Below are 21,223 nucleotides of genomic sequence, written 5' to 3'. Positions count from 1 at the left end.
GTCGCCGGGGCAAAGCGTCCAGCCATTCATCGGCCATAACAGGAGAGTCAAAGAAGAATGTCCGATCTTCGTGCACCACACGTAATCTGGCAGGGAAGAGCATGGCATACTTCAGATCCCTCTCCCGGAGCCGCCTATTCACCCCCAGAAAGCCCTGTCTCTGCCTCTGCACCTGCTGGGTGAAGTCCGGATAGAAATTCACCGACGCGTTCTGGAAGGGGACCGGGCCCGTCACCCTCGATGCTTGCAGGATAGCGTCCCGATCTCGAAAATGAAAGAGCAGAGCGACGATCGGCCTCGGTGGGGCACCCACCTTGGGCCTCCCACCCGGCACTCTATGGGCCCTTTCAACCGCAAAGAACTTTCCAAGACCCTTAGGCTGCAGATGATTAAGCACCAAGTCCTCGACAAGCAGGTCAACCGAAGCCTCATCCGAGGACTCCGGGACCCCGATGACGCGCACGTTGTTGCGCCTGGCCCGGCTCTCAAAGTCCTCCAGCCGGCGGGCGGCGAGATCACTCTCGGTCCTCAGCTTACGAACCTCGATCTGCAGTTCCGTGACATCATCGGTGAGGCCCGTGGTCTTGAGGTCCAGGGTCCTAACCCGTTCATTCGTTTTGCCCAAGTCCGCACGGATCAGGTTAACATCCACCAAGATGGCATCCACCTTATGCGCCAGGGCATCAAACTGTCTCCCAATCGAAGTCTGCATCCCTTCGAGCGCGCCCATGACATCCTGTAGTGAGAGCTCCGGGGCCAAAGGCGAGGCCGCCTTCTGGGTATCCGGCGACTGGCTCGACCCACTCGGTGATCCCTTCTGCAGAGCATAGCGGTCCATACTATTGACTTGGGTATAGGCTCCCCGCCTGGTAGACTTAGCCTTCAGCCGATCCACCTCTGCTTTGCCCGACATGGTTGATACCAAGCAGGTCGGTTCAGATAAGACGGGTCCCTCTCAATGAAAGGAATCAGGAGTGATCAGTTCTGCAGTGGGCCACCAGAGTAGCCTGCAGAGCGTCCATAGGGTAATAAAGCCACCAAGAGCTCTCCAGGGGCAGGGCTGACAAAGGGAGAGAAAGCGAAAGTGAAAGGACGGGGACCTCTGTCCGACAGTTCACACCTCGCCTGGCCATTGTTGTTCAACTAGAAGTCGGGCATCCTGCCAACTCTAGCCCCTGGCATCCCTCGGAGATAGGCCGCAATCTTCCGCCAGGCATAAGTCCGGTTCCCGGTGGGCGATCCGACCGCGGGTAGCATCAATCGCCTCCCTGACAGGTCATCCACACGATGCCATGCATACCGACAGGATTAGAGACAGGATAATCGACGGAGGGCGCGAGGGTCTCGGGAGCTCAGAGCTCACGCGGCCATCTTGGTCAAGCGCTAGGCTCCTCCTGTCATGCGTTTTTAAAATGACACAGAAGGTTTAAAAAAAAAAGCTTGCTCTTTTAAATGGGATATTCCATACAGCGGGAAGAGCTTCAGTATTGTCTCCATTCTAGAGCTTTTTTGGTTTCAATCTCTTTATTGGTTTATAATCAACGAGAGAAAGAAAAGAGAGACACCAAGCTGTGTTACATTAACAGGTAGGACCCTACTGTCAGTGCCGCGAATGCTATAAGGTGTCAGCAATCAACCTACCCAACCCCCACCTCCGGACCTGATGACTGCTTTATATAAAAAGGAAAAGAGGAAAACAAGTGAAGGAAGGGAAGAGGGAAAGTGAGAGGTCCCAACCCAGCTGGTGCCCTATGTTATCCCATTTAGTGATCTAGATATAAAGGCTAAGAGGGTCCCAGGTCTCAGTCAATCTCAAGAGCCGCAAATACTTGGGGCAGGTAAGTTCCCTGAATTCCGATGTCAGCAAGGTTAGGAATGGCCCCCATATTTCAGAGAAGGAAGGACTTTGGTTAGATAAGGAGATGGTGATTCGTTCCATCCCAAGAATATGCCATCACCTGTGCAGCCAACCTAAGTGTGTGGGTACCAGGTCTGAGCCCCAGTGGGATAAGATGTTCTGTTCTGCCGCCCCTAGGGCCAAGCCAATCTGCCTGCCTTGCTTCAATTTGAAAGGGAATGTGAGAGGATTCGTGAGTCCTAGAACAATATATGTAGGAAATCCGCAGTACTGTGTCAAAATGTGTATCTATGTCTGCGAGTACTTGCTCCCAATAGTTCTGTATTTTTGGGCAATTCCATTGAATGTGTAGCAACGTAGCAGTTTGTCCGCATGGGTGCCAGCACTCTGGAGTTTTGGATGAATTATACATGTGTAGTCGGTGGGGGGGTCTAGTACCAATAGGTAAATGTTAGAACTGGGGGTCTCTAGTTGGCAGAGGTAAGTACCTTTGACCAAATAGGGACCCTTGTTTCTAGTCAGGGTAAGGGGGTACACTTCTAAAATAACGCCTGCTCATCCCCTTGGTAGCTTGGCATGAGCAGACAGGCTTATCTCAGAGGCAGTGTGTGAAGCATTTGTGAACACATACAGTAATACAGTGAAAACACTACAAATGGACACCACACCAGTTTAGAAAAATAAGTAATCTTTACTAGACTTAACACAAGACCAAACAACAAAAATCCACAGTACTGTAATCCGAAATAGATTCTAAAATGGTAGGAAATAGCTTGGTTCAATGTAGATGGTAAATGCGACACTTTACTCTCAAAGTATCTTGGATCACGCAATACAAACAAAAGGGTCGCAGGGAAGGTGATGCGTCGGTTCCTTGCTTTGGGGGAGGTGATGCGTCGGTTCCTTACTGCAGCGCAGGGGAGGTGATGTGTCGGTTCCTTACCGGAGAGGAGGTGATGCATCGGTTTCTTACTGTGATCCGGTGCGATGCGACAAGATGGCGCCTCGATGCGATGCAACGATCCGGTGAGATGCAAGAAAATGGTGTCTCGATGCGATGCGACAGCGTTGGATGCGATGTATGCACACCCGACAGCCATGCGGCAAACTCGGTAACTTCTGAGCTGTGACAGGCCCTTCGACACACTTCTCCGGTGATGCACTGGCAACCTCTGTGGCGGCAACACGCTTCTCCGGTGATGCACTGGTGACCTCTGTGGCCATCAACACGCTTCTCCGGTGATGCAACGCGCTTCGTCGATGATGCGAAGATGAACAACTGCAGCGGCGGCACGCTTCTTCAGCGATGTGACGGCAACTGCTGGGGTGGCGACACGCTTCTCCTCATTGCATCGCGCTTCCAGCTCCCAGCGACTCGCAGTCTTCTCAGAGGGCCCAAACAACAGTAGGCACCTCTCTGCAGGCAGAATTCCACAGCAAGGGAATTCAGGGGAGCTGGTGGTGAAGTCTTATATCCCTGAGACTTCAGGCAGGAGTCAAGCTCAGTTCAAGCCCTCGGAGATTCTTCTTCAAGATTGCAAAAGTACACTTAAAGTTCCTTTTCTCCTTTCTTTGGCAAATAAAGTAACCACTGCAGGCTAACCCCAACAGCACAGCACAGGGACAGTCTCCTCCTCCAGCTTCCTTGGTTCTTCTCCTTGGCAAAGGGTCGTCTTGGTTCCCAGAAGTGATCGAAAGTCTTGGGGTCTGGGCCCCAGTATTTATACACCAAAATCCTTTGTCTCTGAAGGCAGAGAGTGTCTGTACCTAGTCCAAACCAGTTCTGTGCAGTCCTGGAGTACTTTGCTTACAGGACTCCGTCTTTCCTTTGACATTGTGGGCCAGGGACATCAAACGCACCACAGGAGGTGAAGCTAGCATTATGGAAGACAGGCACAGCCCTATTCAGACCCAGGTGCAACTCCTCTCACCACTCTACATGCAGATAGGTCTGCTCAGCCCTGTGCTGACTCACCCTGTCTCCTTTAATCCCCCAGCCCCTTTCACTCACAAACCAGTTATGGATTACACAATCTACCAGAGGCAGGCTTGGACAGTTAGGCAAGAAAATACCTACTTTCTAAAAGTGGTAATTTCAAACACGGAATGTTAAAACCAACTTCACTAAAATATGTATTTTATCATTCTGAGTTCAGGCATACTAAACTCGAATTCTACCATGTTCCCTGGGTCAGTTAGGATTATAAAATGTTATAATCAAACTGCCCATTCTGGCCTATGGGGACTGGTAGCCTTGCAATAGTGAAAAACAAAAATGGCTGTAATTCACTATTAGGACATGCCACATACACCAGGGAATGTCCTACCTTATACTTACAATGCACCCTGCCCTTGGGTTTACCTTAGGGGTGTCTGATATTAAGAAAAGGGAAGGTTAAGGGACTGGCAAGTGGGTGCACTTGCCAAGTCGACATGGCAGTCAGCAGACAGCATACAGGCTCTGCAATGGCAGGGCTGAGACACACTTTACAAGCTGCTTCTGTGGGTGGCACAACCAGTGCGGCAAGCCCACCAGTAGCATTTGATTTACATGCCCTGGTCCCACATGGTGCACTGTACTAGGGTCTGACAAGTAAATCAAATAAACCAATCATGGAGTCACTAATTCAATACAACACTTTACAACAGGCAGCACTTGCACTATGGCACTGAATAGCAGTGGCACAGTGCCCAAAGCATCTAAACCAGAAAAACACATAGCAAAAACAAAGGAGGCAACAGCAAAAAATGGAAGGGAGACCCACTCCAATGGTGCCAGGTCTAACGCGTGTCCCCTCCAGCTGAATTGTGGGGAGAACTACCCACCCCTTGGGAGTTCTCTTCACTAAGGCGGAAAAATCTGGACAGACCATCAGCATTGGCGTGTTCTGTACCAGGGCAGTGTTCCACCATGAAGTCCATCCCCTGTAGGGAAATGGACCACCTCAACAGCTTTGGATTCTCACCCCTCATCTGCATCAATGATCTGAGGGGCCTGTGGTCTGTCTGAACCCGGAAGTGTGTCCCAAACAAGTATGGTCTCAACTTCTTCAGTGCCCAGACCACAGCAAATGCCTCACGCTCGATTGCACTCCACCTCTGTTTCCGTGGAAGTAACCTTCTACTAATAAAGGCTACGAGTTGGTCTAGGCCCTCCTCATTCATCTGTGGAAGAACAGCCCCCACACCATGCTCAGAAGCATCTGTCTGTACGATAAACTCTTTTGAGAAGTTGGGTGCCAGGAGCACGGGCGCCATGCACATGGCAGTCTTCAGGGCATCAAAAGCTTTCTGACAGGTGTCAGTCTAGTTCACTTTCTTGGGCTGCTTCTTGGAAGTCGGCTCTGTCAAGCGTGCAACAATGCTGCCATACCCCTTGACAAACCTCCTGTAATACCCAGTGAGTCCTAAAAAGGCTCTCACCTCTGTCTGGGTTTTGGGGGTTCCCAAGCCAGGATGGTCTCAATCTTGGGCTGTAGGGGCACCACCTGGCCGCTCCCAACCTGGTGTATCAAGTACACCACAGAACCCTGCCCGATCTGGCACTTACTCGCCTTGATCGTGAGGCCTGCTCTCCGCAGCGCCATCAACACTTCCCAGAGCCAACACCTGGTTGACCAACCTCTGAAAGGTGGCAGGGGCATTCTTCATCCCAAAGGGCATAACCCGGAATTGGTAGTGCCCATCTGGTGTGGATAATGCTGACCTCTCTCTTGCCCCATCAGTTAAGGTGATCTGCCAGTACCCAGATGTTAGATCAAACGTGCTGAGGTACCGGGCAGCCTCTAACCGATCAATGAGCTCCTCAGCTCTGGGGATGGGGTGCGCGTCAGTCCTGGTGACTGAATTGTGCCCTCGGTAGTCCACACAGAACCGGAGTTCTGGCGTGGCACCCGGTGCGGCAGCCTTTGGGACCAAGACCACTGGGCTGGTCCAAGGACTGTTAGAGGACTCAATCACCCCCAATGCAAGCATCTTGGAGATCTCCTCCTTGATGCAAGCTCTCACCCTGTCAGTCACTTTGTAAGTTTTATGCTTAACAGGAGGACTGTCTTCAGTGTCTACATCATGAACACACCAATCACTGACTTTGGCAATCAGGGAGAACGAATCAGAAAACTGTCCCAACAACTGGCAACAGTCATTCTGCTGCTCAGGGATCCGGGTGAAAGAGAGGTTCGCACCAGCCATTGACCCATCTTGCTCTGTTGCAGACAAGAGGTCAGGAAGAAGCTCAGTCTCCTCCTCCATTCCAGCATCTGTTGCTAGGAGCATGCCCACTTCGGAACTCACTAAGTGGGGCTTCAGGCGGTTGACATGTCGGACCCGCAAAGAGTTCCTTGGAGACCGCAAGTCCACCAAATAGGTGACAGGACTTTTGCACTCCACCACCTCAAATGGTCCAGTCCACTTATCCTGGAGCGCACAGGGCTCCACTGGGGCCATGACCCACACTTTCTGACCAGGCTGAAGCTCAACCAGAGTGGCATTCTGGTCGTACCACTGCTTCATCTCTTCCTGGATGGCTTCCAGATTCGCCTCAGCAAGTTGTCTGAATCACCTAGTCTAGTTTCTGAAGGCCGGCATGTAGCTATATGCATCCTGGGGAGGTTACCTGGAAGATTGCTCCCAGCCTTCCTTGACCAAACTCAGAGGTCCTCTTACAGGGTGACCATAGAGCAGTTCAAAGGGGCTGAACCCTAAGGACTTCTGTGGCACCTCTCTGTAAGCAAAGAGAAGGCATGGCAAGAGGACGTCCCACTTATGCCTCATGGGTTTCTCAAGACCCATAATCATGCCTTTGAGGGTCCGGTTGAATCTCTCAACCAGCCCATTACCTTGGGGGTGGTAAGGAGTGGCGAACTTATAAGTTCCCCACACTCCTGCCACAGGGACTTCATATACTTGGAAATGAAGTTTGTATCACGGTCAGACACCACCTCTATGGGAAACCCCACATGGGAGAAAATCCCCATCAGTGCACATGCCACCACGGGGGCCGTCACTGTCCTGAGAGGGATGGCTGCCGTGTACCGGGTGCATGGTCCACCATGACCAGGATGAACCTGTTGCCCATGGCTGTCTTGGGATCCAGAGGCCCCACAATGTCAATGCCCACCCTTTCAAAGGGGGTGCTGACTACAGGGAATGGCTGGAGAGGAGCCTTTTGCTTCCTCCCACTCTTTCCACTTGCCTTGCAAGTCTGACAGGTCCTGCAATGAGTATCTGAACTTGTGCGCATTTGGGGCCAACAATAAGCCTGGGCAAAGCACTACGCTATGCTCGTGTAGTTTTCGAAGTTTGCGCTACTTCGCACTACGCGAATTGCACGTAGCACAGTACAAACACGCGTAGCGCAGTGCAGCAGTAATTTTTTGCTTATTCGCGGTCCTCAACGTCAAGCGATCAGCAACATCAAGTTGCCGATCGCGAGCGTGGAAAATAAACCTCCCGGCGAGATTCTCAATGCGGGGAGGTCAGGTTTCTCATTGCGAGTGGTCGCGTATGCTCGCGATGAGAAACTACCAGTCCGCGTCGAGAAAGCTGCCGCTCGAGTAAAAATCTACTCGAGCGGCAGAAAACGACAGCTCACACTGTGCGAGATGCCGTTTTCAATGATTGCACAGTGCGGACAAGCATCTGGCACTGTGCAATCATCCCCGAACAGGCTACTACGCAGTTCGCGTAGTGCTACGCGTAGCTCGCGTAGTGCGAAGTGCACTTCGCGTTACTACGTGTAGTGCTACTTCACAAACTAGGCCCAGGGTTAGCCAATAATAGTGGGTGACAAGCCTTTCAAAAGTCTTGTCCTGCCCCAAATGTTCTGCTAAAGGCACATCATGAGCCAGCCTCAGTAGGAAGGCTCTGAAACGCTGGGGTACCACCAGCACAAGGGGCTGACCCAGGCTCAGCAACCTTAGGCTCACTATACAGGAGACCATTCTCCCAGTAGATCCAATGGGATCCAGACTGATCACCTGCTGCCTGGTTTGCAGCCTGTTGCCGCAAATCCCCAAGAGAAGGGCACTTCTTCTGCTCCTCGCAGAACTCCTCCCAGGAGGGTCCTCCTTCCTGCTGCCAATGGGTCAGCTCAGGGAGGTCCCCCAGTTCAGCTACCTGCTCCCCTGTAGGTTCCATGGCATCCCCCTCAAGGTTTGCCTCCTCCTAGACCGTGGTAACTGTGGGGGTGGGATTCCCGCGCCCTAACCTCTTCTCTTTAAGACATGCACCTGGGCCACTCTTTCAGGCTCCAGGTCCTCTTGAACACCCTTACCGGCTGCCATGGACCGTGTGGTCACACACGCCCACTCGGGCAGACCCAACATCTCCAAATGAGCACGTCACTCCACCTTAGCCCAAGGGGAGCTCTCCAAATCGTTACCCAGCAGACAGTCAACAGGCATGGCTGACCTCACAGCTACTTGAAGAGTACCAGAGACCCCCCCACTCGAAGGGAACCTGAGCCACCTTGCAGTGGCTCTCTGTGTTGTCAGCGGCAACAACTGGGTAAAATGCATTGGGGACCACCTGCTCTTCAGACATCAAGTGACACCTGACAGCTGTCACACTGGCTCCGGTGTCTCTAAGAGCCTCCACTCTATGGCCATTGATGGTCACCCACTGCCTGTATTTCTTAGTGTTATCAGGCAGCTGGGTCCTGGGGACCACCTCACAGTGTCCCAAAGAGACAAGTGACATCTCTGTGGGACCCCACCCACCTTAGGCATCCATCTACTCCCCCAGGGCTACACTTGCCATCTGCCGGGGTGGTACACCAGTGGGTGTTGTCTTATCCCTCTTTGGGCACTGGAGATCCTAAAACCTATGGCCCACTTCACCACACTTGAAGCACTTCAGGTGTGCCCTATGAACAGGTTTACCTATCGGGCCCTGGGCTTCTTCTCAGGGGGATGCTGGGAGGCTTTCCCTTGGGGATTACTTTGGGGCCCTTTCTGGAATTCCTCTGTTTACCCTTGTCCCCCCCACTCTTCTGCTGGGCACCCTGCCCACCTTTGGTGGCGTCTCCCACATGACCCTTTTGGACCCCGGTGCGCACCCAGCGGTCCGCCTCCTCAGCAAGCTTCCTAGGGTTAGTCAGCTTGCTATCAATAAGATGCTGGTGTAGCTCTGGAAAACAAGTGCTCCCATTAAATCAAATTATGGAGCGCTTCAAAATCATTCACTTTGCTCCCCTTCACCTAACCATCCAATGCTCTGCCAAAGAAAGAAACATATTCTATCCAAGTGCTAGACTCCAGTTTCTTACAATTCCTAAACCTTTGTCTAAAATGAACGAATGAATGAAATAAAATGTATAAAGCGCGATGGCTACCCAGAGGTCTCCCAGCACTACAGACAGGTACAAGAGACAGAACAGGAGGGGTGACTACAGATCTAAAACAGCCAAATTTTTAAGAGTTTTTGGAATAAGAGCAAATTAGGCTCTCTCCGCAGTAAAAGTGGGAGGACATTCCAACCGATGGCACCATTTTATGAGAAGGAGCGTCCGCCACACCTGGCTCTCCTTATTCTGGGTTGGAGGGCAAGGAAAGCGGTAGTTGACCAAAGGTCTCTCCTCGGTTGATATGGAATGATCAGAGATTGGAGAATGGACGGGCCATTCTTCCAAAAGGCTTTATGGGCCAGGCACATAGCCTTAAACTGAATCCTTTCCCTGATCGGCAGCCAGTGCAAGCTCCTTAGAGCTTGTTTAACGGGCTGCCGATGAGGAATATGCAGGAGCCTGCGGGCGGCGCACTTCTGAATAATTTGGAGCTTGTTTATGGTATACTGCGGGGCTCCCAGGTATAAGGCATTCCCATAGTCCAAACGGGAGAGGATCAGTGCTTGAACCATGATTTTTCTGGCATGGAAAGGGAGAAGGGGGAGAACCATTCGGAGCATCCTTAGTAGACCAAAGTACGTTGCTGAAAGCTTAGTTGCCTGTTGATTGAAGGTAAGAGAGCAATCCAGCCATACACCAAGGCTCTTAATCTGGTCTTTAGGGGCCAGGGCAGGGCCTAGGCAGTCTGGCCAGAGAGATGCCGGATTAAAGGAAGGGGAGTTGCCCAGGAGCATAAGCTCCGTCTTGTCCCTGTTGAGTTTGAGGCATGAGAGTTCCATCTATTTTGCCACCTCCTCTAGGCAACAGCCTAGGGTGCTAGATGACCCCTCGGGGTGGTTAAGTGCCACCACTGCGTATCATCTGCATAGGTGATGATTTTTATGCCAAATGGATGGACAATCTCTGCCAGGGGTCTCATATAAACATTAAACAGTGTGGGGCTCAGGGCAGAGCCCTGGGGAACCCGACAACTGAGAGACAACTGGTTGGAGACAACATTTCCCTCAAAAACCCCTAAAGGAGCGATTGTTGAGAAAAGACTGCAACCATGCTACTGCTGATCCGGATACTCCTAGATTCCTGAGTCTAAGGATCAGAGTATTATGGTTAACAGTATCAAAAGCGGCACTGAGATCAAGAAGAATAATTGCCGCTGTGCCCCCTTGATCTAGAATCCTTCCTGCTTCCTCTGTCATTGTAAGAAGTGCAGTCTCAGTACCAAGCTGGGGACGAAACCCAGTTTGGGAAGGGTGAAGGAGATTATTAGACTCCAGAAAGGCTACAAGTGTGGTATTTATGTGTCTCTCCAGAATCTTACTCACCCAGGGCAGATGGGAATTGGGACGGTAGTTAGCCAAGTTGGCCTGATCCAGATTAGGTTTTTTAAGAAGGTCCTTAACCATCGCACATTTCCAGGCCAATGGCACTTCACCTGTAGAAACAGAGAAATTTACCAGGTCAAGAATTGCAGAACGAATAGTCTCTGCGACCAAAGAGAGAGCCTGGGGGGGCTCGGTCTATGGGAGAGCCCGATTTGATATTCGTCATAATTAGCTCCAATGAAGCAAGATCCAGCAGGGGAAACTGTGGTAGTAGGATTTGAGGTCCTACAATCGGCTTGGAAAGGGAAGTCGAGAGATTAATGGACTGAGGAGGTGAAAAAGTGAAATATATATCCTGAATTTTCTGTTGAAAAAACTCTGCCAGATTATTACAGTGTGTAAGGACATCATCTAGCATAGGAGGTTTCTGCGGAAGTTTGATTAAAGATTTCGCGATTTAAAAAATTTCTTTGGGAGAGTTCACAGCTGACTTAATGTTTTGTTCATAAAAGGCAGCTTGAGTGACTTTGATTTTAGATCTGTGGGATCTAATAGAATCCCTATATTCAATTTTGCTAAGAGCTGAATAATTCAATCTCCATCTCCTTTCAAGCCTTCTGCAGCATTGTTTAAGTACCCAAGTGGTATTTTTCAGTCTGTAAGCTATATGGAAGGATTTCTTAGGGAGTAATATATCCAAGGAACCTTGGATCCAAGAGTTAAATGTTTCAGTAGCATTGGCTAAATTAATGTTAAGGTCATGGGTAGGTCTAGTGGTTTCTAGAGCCAAGTTACACTGACTGATAAAGCTCAGGGGTCAACTCATATCTGGACATTAAGACCTCTTTCATGTGTACATAAGAATTCTGCTCTTCAGAAGGCAAATCTAATAAAGTGTCCCGTCCATCACTGAGGGACCACCCCCACAACCCCGCTCCCCAATCCTTCTCAGGGACGCGGTGGGAGGACATAGCTACCTCATAGGCCTTGAACCATTGCCCAATATCTTCATTCTTATGAAACTTCTTAATAACATCCTTGGGAATGAACACTCTTGTTTCTACAGGCACGGATGGTGTGCTGCCACCAGAGGGAGTAATCTCTAAACTCTTGGCTTTCAATTCCAACTCCCTCAACATCCTTTCATGCTCTAAATGCATTCTCTTTTCCTCCAAGGCTAACTTCTTATTCTCCAACTCCATCTGCCCCCCCCCCCCCCTCATCTTGAGCTTGGCTAGCTCCATCATATGCATCCTATCTCTCTCCCTGTCCTTCAGCTCCTCTGGGGACAGGCCTTTTGAAGAAACACTGCTGCCTGGCCTTGAAGGCACTTTCTTCCCGGTCAGGCCCAATGGCCCATCCAGCTGCCCACCTGTATTCTCTGCCTCATCCCTATGCTCTTCAAGAGGCTCAATGTCATTTCTAGGTTTCAAACAGGCCCTCAGCGCCTTTTGGAACTCTTCCTTCTTGGCAATACCTTTCACAGGGATTTTAATTTTTTTACAGAAGGCTTTAAGCGGTGGCACAGTGTAGGTATCAACCCTATCTTTTTCAAACTGTAGATCTATAGATGCGTTGGATGCTGCTTTGCTCATGGTGAAAAACAGTTGGCAGTTCTCAAAAAGAAGTTCCAAGGAAAATTCTACCAAAAAGTATGTGGTCGCGTTATGGTCTGCACTCACTATTAGTGTACACCAATCACTACATATGAGTCACAAATGCAAGTCCAAATCCTCACCGCTGACCACCAATGTTAGAACTGGGCTCTCTAATTGGCAGAGGTAGGTACCTTTGACCAAATAGGGACCCTTGTTTCTAGTCAGAGTAAGGGGGTACACTTCTAAAATAACCCCTGCTTACCCCCTTGGTAGCTTGGCATGAGCAGACAGGCTTATCTCAGAGGCAGTGTGTGAAGCATTTGTGAACACATACAGTAATACAGTGAAAACACTACAAATGGACACCACACCAGTTTAGAAAAACAAGTAATGTTTACTAGACTTAACGCAAGACCAAACGACAGAAATCCACAATACTGTAATCAGAAATAGTCTCTAAAATGGTAGGAATTATCTTAGTTCAATGTAGATGGTAAATGCAACACTTTACTCTCAAAGTATCTTGGATGCGTCACGCAATACAAACAAAAGGGTCGCAGGGAAGGTGATGCGTCGGTTCCTTGCTTTTGGGGAGGTGATGCGTCGGTTCCTTACTGGAGAGGAGGTGATGCGTCGGTTTGTTACTGTGATCCGGTGTGGTGCGACAAGATGGCGCCTCGATGCGATGCGTGCACACCCGACGGCCGTGCGGCGAACTCGGTAACTTCTGAGCTGTGACAGGCCCTGCGACACACTTCTCCAGTGATGCACTGGCGACCTCTGTGGCGGTGACACGCTTCTCCGTTGATGCGACGAGTTTCGTCAATGATGCGACGCCGAACAGCTGCAGCGGCGGCACGCTTCTTCGCCAATGCGATGGCAACTGCTGCAGCGGTGACACGCTTCTCCTCGTTGCGTCACGCTTCCAGCGACTCGCAGTCTTCTCAGAGGGCCCAAACAACAGTAGGCACCTCTCTGCAGGCAGAATTCCACAGCAAGGGAATACAGGGGAGCTGGTGGTGAAGTCTTGTATCCCTGAGACTTCAGGCAGGAGGCAAGCTCAGTTCAAGCCCTTGGAGATTCTTCTTCAAGATTACAAAAGTACACTTAAAGTTCCTTTTCTCCTTTCTTTGGCAAATAAAGTAACCACTGCAGGCTAACCCCAACAGCACAGCACAGGGCAGTCTCCTCCTCCAGCTTCCTCGGTTCTTCTCCTTGGCAAAGGGTCGTCTTGGTTCCCAGAAATGATCTAATGTCTTGGGATCTGGGCCCAAGTATTTATACAACAAAATCCTTTGTCTCTGAAGGCAGAGAGTGTCTGTACCTAGTTCAAACCAGTTCTGTGCAATCCTGGAGCACTTTGTTTACAGAACTCCTTCTTTCTTTTGACAGTGTGGGCCAGGGACATCAGGCGCACCACAGGAGGTGGAGCCAGCATTGTGGAAGGCAGGCACAGCCCTATTCAGACCCAGGTGCAACTCCTCCCACCACTGTACATGCAGATATGTCTATTCAGCCCTGTGCTGACTCACCCCGTCTCCTGGAATCCCCCAGCCCCTGTCACTCACAAACAAGACATGGAATACACAACTTAGCAGAGGCAGGCTTGGGCAATTAGGCAAGAAAATACCTACTTTCTAAAAGTGGTATTTTCAAACACAAAATGCTAAAACCAACTCCACTAAAATATGTATTTTATCATTCTGAGTTCAGGCATACTAAACTCGAATTTCTACCATGTTCCCTGGGTCAGTTAGGATAAGATGTTATAATCAAACTGCCCATTCTGGCCTATGGGGACTGGTAGCCTTGCAATAGTGAAAAACTAAAATGGCTGTAATTCCTACCTTATACTTACAATGCACCCCGCCCTTGGGCCTACCTTAAGGGTGTCTGATATGAAGAAAAGGGAAGGTTTAGAGTGGGTGCACTTGCCAAGTCTGCAATGGCAGGCCTGAGACACACTTTACAAGCTGGTTCTGTGGGTGGCACAACCAGTGCTGCAAGCCCACCAGCAGCATTTGATGTACATGCCCTGTGCACACATGGTGCACTGTACTGGGGTCTGACAAGTACATCAAATAAACCAATCATGGAGTCACTAATTCAATACAACACTTTACAGCAGAGAGCACTTGCACTGTGGCACTGAATAGCAGTGGCACAGTGCCCAAAGCATCTAAACCAGCAAAACACATAGCAAAAACACAGGAGGCAACAACACATGGTGGAGAAAACCCCTTTATACGTGCATAGAAGGAGAAATTATGACATTGTCTTACTCGTGTATCTTGTGGTGTAATATACATATTCCCCCTTATATGAATGTATCTGCTTATTACAGGAACAATAGCTCAATGTACAACATGTATATCAACAAAATCATCTTTGTGACGTGAGAAGCATAGTTCGCCATGTTTGTAAATACTGTGTGATAAATCATTATGCATAAATAAAGCAAAAACTGTTGAGGTGATTGTGAAAATGGGATTAAACTGCGGTAACTTGCATGCCCAGCAACCGACACAGAACACATACCGCCATGTTATAAATGGCATTCAGCGAAGGAAGATTATTTTTTTCTGCTTAACATGTGCCAAATGGCATGCCGCGATGGAACGCCCAACGCACGTGTCCCTATCTTATTCTGAGTGCAGCTTCAGAGGCCTCTTATGTCAGACTTAAAAGGTTGTGCCAGGTCAGATACAAGTACACGTAAATTTTAAGCTATTCCGCATGCCCAGAGAGTTCATTCATGCGGCTAAGCTCAAGAAATGAAAGTCTTCTGCACTATTATATCCATTACAGATAGACAGAGAGCCAGCCCTAAATTGATTGAAAGTTCTTTTTATGCTAATTGAATACTTCTGAAATGCAAATTAGTATTTTGGCTATTCAACTACAATAGCCACGACACCTGCTGAACTATTCATATTTTGTTCAAAATCCTGTCCTTTTCCTACATAGAAAAAACAGAACAAAGGCAAGAGGTGATACACGCGTTTGACCTATTTGTGCATAGCAAACACCTCTACTTGTCTCGCAACCGTGATGTGAATTGACAATGTCGGTCAGCTTCAGAGAGCAGATCTTGTCGCTTGAGACACTACATGGTGGAACATCCTCCCGCCACCCCCATGGGTCTGTTTACATTTGTGAGTAAACGTCCCGCAGTTTTGGCATACAGCTGCGTCACAAGATGCTCCGGCGTGGAATGGAAGTTTTTGATCCATGCTGTGTGAGAAGTGGAAGGCAATCATGGCGGCAGTGGTAGGGTTGTGATTTTAAGGCAGAATCAGCATGAGCCCGAGACGTCGCAATAAGCAACATGTAAAAGCTAAACTGCAAGCGGCTGAAATGACACTACACACCGGCGGTTTTCCCAGTGCAACCACTAAAGCTGTTCCTCGGCACTGCAAGGACTCTGTATGTGAAGCCTCGGGCCCCGGCAGAGTACGTATCACGCTTGGTCACACGTCTATACACCACTAGGCAGACCACAGCCTCACTGATTGTGCTTAGGACAAGGAAGGAGTGGCGTTGTTAGCTTGGTGAGGATATTACAGAACACCAGTGATGATACTGCTGTTGGACATATGCGTGCTGCGGGTGGAACAGGTCGGAGTTTTACAACTAGCGCGGCATTGCTCCTGCATAGCACAGTACTGGGATCCAGTGCACGGTGTCACTGCAAACATTACAGCACATGTGCTACCACGACTGCCAAAAGAGTCCGTTCGCAGCAATGTAAGGAAACCACCCAGGTCACCTCCCAACACCCAACCTTTCCCAATCTGTTGTTCGTCACTTGCCTGAGGCTACGACTGTCTTCGAAAGCCAGGGTAGCGTTGTACCAAGTGCCTCTCCCTGATGAAGCCTCCGCGTCTCCTGCTCTGGTGCTGGTGCCCTGGAAGTCACCTGCTGAAGCATCCACTCGGTTCTCCTGACGTCCTCCTGTCGAACTCTGGCTGCTTCTATGGAAAACGTCCGGTGACCTCGCGACCTCCATTGTCCAATGAGACTCCCTGCTCATTATCTTCTCCCAGCATTTTCCCGGCCGCTGCTTGTGCTGTCTCCGCCTCCCACAGTCAAGCCAAATGTAGCCACAATCAAACAGCGCTCGCACCGGAGCTTGTCTTTATGGGGCCACTATGTTTGAAGCACATGGTCCCATAAAGATAAGAAACCTTTTGCGATGCACAGAAAGCAGGCGAGCCCGTCCAAGTGGGCCGTCTGAAAAAGCCAAAAGTACACGTCATAAAAAGCTTGTTTCCAATGGCTGGCCACCGTTTAGCATAAACGGTGACGCCAGCCAATGGAAAAGAGGGGTGGGGCTTAAAGCCCTTTACTGAAACTACTCAAAATAATTAAATCTCACGAGCGAGCTGCGCATGTGCACAGCAACGCTAGCTGAGACCTAAAAATGGAAGGGAGACCCACGCCAATGGTGTCAGGTTTAACAGTAAAGCTCTTGGTGGCGGTTTTGATGCTAGCCATGTTGTGGGCCGCGTGGCGTGCCCGGTAGTAATTGTTGCCCCACTCTCTTACTGTTAGTTCCCTATCTATCTCAGTCATCCATTGGAGCTGACTCCTAGACTTGGGAGTCTCCATTGAGGGACCTATTAGTCGATAGAGTTCTGAGATCATGTGCTTATCAGATGTCTTGGCAAGGAGCCATCATTCAAAGGGGGTGAGGTGCCGCTCTTCTCCAGTGCATACAGAGGGGTGCATTACCCAGTGACGGATCTGCATATAATGCCATCGCTCCGACTCTGGGAGTCCATGTTTGGGGCCTTAAAGGAAAGGGGGCCATCCATATTTAATAGGTGTCCCACTGACCTGCAGCCCATGGGATTACATATCAGAAATGCTGGATCCCTGAATCCCGGGTCAAAGTACAGGTTTTTGACTATGGGCATGAGAGGTGAAGGGCAAGACGTCAGGTCCCTCTGCGTCACTAGCCCGTCCTCTAGAGCTTTTTTGGAGGAAGACTACGGTACATAGTAATGTAATCACTGACAGATTCAGCTGTTCTCTTATATGTGATATTTCTGGAACAACTATGCCAGGCTGCACACACACCCTTCCATTGTCCTCTTCTCATATATCAATGAGCAAGTAGAATATTTGGATTACTGTATCACTGCATCCGGACAATAGCTTGAAGCAGGAGCCATTTTGACACTTGTGCTACTAACATTGAATTCCAGGTGGATATTGTTACCCCTGTGTCTATCCTGCTGCTTCTTAACAGATTCACCTAACATTAGTGATGGCTTGATACAGAGGACGCTTGAGGTGCTTGTGTTCACAAGCTTTGCTACTTGAAGCCTACAGAATTCACATTCACTCTCATATTGACAATAGGTATCCTCAGGCCCAGTAGTCAACAACTACTCCCCACCTGCAGAGTGTCAAAGCCAGTGAGTCCTTAAGATAGGGATTAGAGCCTTGAGCCTTGAAAGATCAGCCAGAGTTTAGCCAAAATAATATGGGGCATATTTATCATTTTATCCCGAAGCGCAGCAAGTTACCATGCTGCGCAGCGCTGGGTGATAGGGAAAGGGCAGGAATGCGCTGTACTTAACATTGTACAGCGCATTCCTGCCTACTCCCACCGCTGGCACACAATGTGCTGCCTAGCGTCAACGCAAGCACTCTTGCACCATGGTGCAAGGGTACCTGCATTGTTAGCAGGAGTGCTTCTGGGCAGGAAGGGGCACCTTCCTTCACAAAAACAATCCCCTGAGTCATTTCCCTCTTTCTATGTGTGCTGGAGAATGTAGCACACATAGAAAGAGGAAAAAACGAGGAGAAATAAAGATGTTCCTCCTCGTTACGCCTCACCTGGGGAGGCATAGCAGTTTTGGCACATTCTCGGGTCTTTCTCTTATGGTAAATCTGGGAATGGATCATAATCCATAGGTTTTGCATGGGAACATTCACGCACTACCCATGGAATGCCTCCCTGGTGAAGATTATCTCAACCAAGTGATTTGAGCTGCGTTGCATTATTCTGGATTTATCAACCCACTCAGAGCCTCGCAAGGTGGCCTTGCGTGACTTGATGCATTGTATCTCAAGGGTTGCGTCGCTTTTGCACCCTGCAAAAGCGACGTAAGCCTTGATAAATATGGCACTCTTTTCCCTAACATTTTGATTCTTAAAATACTCCTGACATTTCCAAGTTCTGTAAATAAAAGGTGCTACTTTAACCTAAATTAATAGTACTCAAATAAATGACTTTGGAGGAAAGGAAGGATTTGAACTTTCGTCCTGCAGAGCACCACATTATTTAGCGTTACAATTTTAACCCATGCTGCCTTCCAGAGCTAAACACGTAGACCCCACAACCAAACATAAAATGGTGAATTGTTTGCATACTAACGATTGACTCCGATGCATAGAGCGGCTGTGCGTCCTCGGCTTCATAAATGTAGTAATCGAGTGGTACAATGAAGTATCCGGAGGCTGGTGTCTTACACTGGCGGCCCGTCATGTGCGGCAGGCACTCACACTGGCCATCGTACGGTGAACATCTGCAAGAGAATACCAACACTGTAACACAACAATTTCTGGATTATGTATCTCCTGAACACATATAGAAAGAGTCTGAGGGCATTCTGTAATTGAACAAAGGAAGCATTAGCCTGGATTCTTCATGTTTTTATTAAAGATTTCTTCTGCAGAAAGTCTTTACTCTGTTATTCATAGAATCTTTGTATGTGTAGTACATAAAAGTCTCTATAGCTATCTTCAAGAGACCAGGGCAACATTGACTGTAAAGGCAATTGACCATCCCAGTGCAAGAGAGTAACATGACTGGTACGCATGCAATGGAGAACATGTGAGCATTACACCATTCCCGAAGCTGCTACCCAACTCTGTCTTTGTTGTTGAGGTTCCTTTAGTTGCTGAAAGAGATAGATCACAAATTATCTCATAGAAGAAGGCATCACATGCACTTGACTTGTTCCTGTTAGATGCGGATTGATGCAGTACTTTCACTTTAATTGTATTGTCCTGCTAAATGTATTACTGCGACACTGTTCACATTGTTACAACATTGACACAGATGTTTGTCCTTTAAGCAGTGCTTGATTTGTAAAAGAATGACTGCTGGTGCCCAAAATTCTGCTCCTAAGCCCGCGGCCGTACTTTGTCAGCATACTGAGTTCCAAGGCTGGTGATCTTGAATCAACCTCAGGCCTCTTTAACCCACTACCAGACACCCCCTTCCTCTTTGTCTCACTCCTGTTTTCTGCTTTGTGACGGGTTTTCCGTCTTTCTCTCCCTCTGTCTTTCTGTTTTATGTGTTTTTCCCTCTCTTGCTCTCGGGAAATGTCTGAAAAGGAAGAATAACCACCAGTCCCTGAAAATGAGTGCCAGTACGGTGGTCTCCACCAGCAACCACCGGCTCAAATTAAGCAGTGCCTTTATGTACTTGACGATGAGCAGGATGCTTCTCTAGATTACTTGCATTAATTATTTATCAGAATGCTGTTCTACAAGAGATGTGAAACTGTCTGCCATCCACAGTACAAAAGCAACTTTCAGGGAGGTCTGGGCAGTAACTGTCCCCTCCCTCTGACGTCACAGCTGCAACTTAAACCGCAGAAGCTGTTCTTCATAGGCAGCTTCCACTTTCTGAATTACTACTGACTCCCTCAGCGGTCAGTAACCTTCACAGGAGCAGTCGCAAACCACTGATGCATATCCTTGCAAGCTGCAACAATCCAAGGGCACCACTTACCTCTCTCTTTGTTTTGTGACACACAGAGGTTCACAGTGTTGGCACAATGTTTTCTATACACACCATAAAGTAATTTGGAACTTGCAATGCCCTTTTAGTACATTCAGATCTGGGTTTTTGCAATCATAAACTTGCCTATAAGCATAGCACCGGAATTGCGTTTGCAAAAATCTTCACGGGGATCTGGCACGTAATTCTTCATTAGACTTGACAATCTCAATTGATAACAGCATTTCAACAAACCTACTGATCGTTAAAGTCTGCTGCTTTCTGAAAGCCACCATCCCAGGGCACTGCGGAATAACTTACCATATAGCCAGTTCTTTTTTTATTTATTTTTATTTTTTATTGAGCAGAGCAGAATAAACATATTATAAACAGTAATCAACAGGAAGTTTGATTACTGCATTTCGATCATAAAACCTCATTCATTATTCATATGGAACCAACATGGATTAAATGCCCGAACATAGACAAAGAGCATATTGCAGCAGCAATCTGGCTGCAGCTTACATTTTTTATATAAGTGAGCAAATCTTACTTATTGAAATACTAAAGTGCTAGAGTGCTACAGTACCCATAGATAATCACACTAAAATTGTTTGAGGATCCATACATTTGCATAAAATCAGCATAAAAACAAGGATAGAAAGAAGAATGGTGCAGCTATAGTTCGACTACATCCTTGATCTTAGGGCGCTGCTTGAAACAGTATCTCAACTAGGCCTGGGTGGTAAATTCCGTTCTGCTTGCGGAATTTGGGTAATTTTGCGTTCCGCGGAGAACGCGAAATTGCACAAAATTCTGCGTTCCGCGTCTTCGGGGAATTTTTTGCTTGTTCGCGTTCTCAAAATGCGTGTGCGCGAGATATTACCCATTGAGCACGCAAACAGCGTTCGCGAACAGGAAAAAAGCATCGCAAATAAGTAATTCCGCGTGTTTGTGGAATTTCTGCGTGCTCGCGGAGATTTTTTAACGTTTCGCGGAGCTTTGCGTAGCGCGACTATGCAAATTCCGCCCACCCCTAATCTCAACCATTCAGAAATATGCAGAAGTTTACCTACAAAAGTGCAAAAATATTAAAGTGCTATTGTGCCTTTTTTAATGTGCATATCCAGTGCGCCAAAAGTGCAATATGCTATAAACTCCAAAGTGCTGGAGTACAAAATCTATAAAATTCCTATTCCCACCCTAATTTCAAAGTCCACAAAGTACTTCCAAACAGCAGTGAATTTTCTTGTAGCGCCTGCCCTCCTGGTATATGCTTCTTCAAACATCATAGTTCGTTTCATTTTGATTAACCATTTTGAGTAAGAGGGTATGTCTTCAGATCTCCACTTCTGGAGG

The 21,223-nt window shown here is 48.4% G+C and overlaps 1 protein-coding gene across 2 annotated transcripts in view; it reads right to left on the bottom strand.

The window, feature by feature from the left end:
• LAMB4 (laminin subunit beta 4) overlaps positions 1-21,223 on the bottom strand; it is a 572,267-nt gene that overhangs the window by 276,762 nt on the left and 274,282 nt on the right. For both annotated transcript variants that reach the window (XM_085654108.1, XM_085654109.1), the window contains exon 14: positions 18,512-18,662. In XM_085654108.1, coding sequence (XP_085510234.1) covers positions 18,512-18,662 — 151 coding nt within the window. The remainder of the gene's footprint in view (positions 1-18,511; positions 18,663-21,223) is intronic.

The sequence above is a fragment of the Triturus cristatus genome, chromosome 4_1 (genome assembly GCF_964204655.1).
Source record: "Triturus cristatus chromosome 4_1, aTriCri1.1, whole genome shotgun sequence".
Lineage (NCBI taxonomy): Eukaryota > Metazoa > Chordata > Amphibia > Caudata > Salamandridae > Triturus > Triturus cristatus.
The sequence above is the reverse complement of the archived record's forward strand: the minus strand, read 5'-3'. Positions and strand labels throughout refer to the sequence as shown.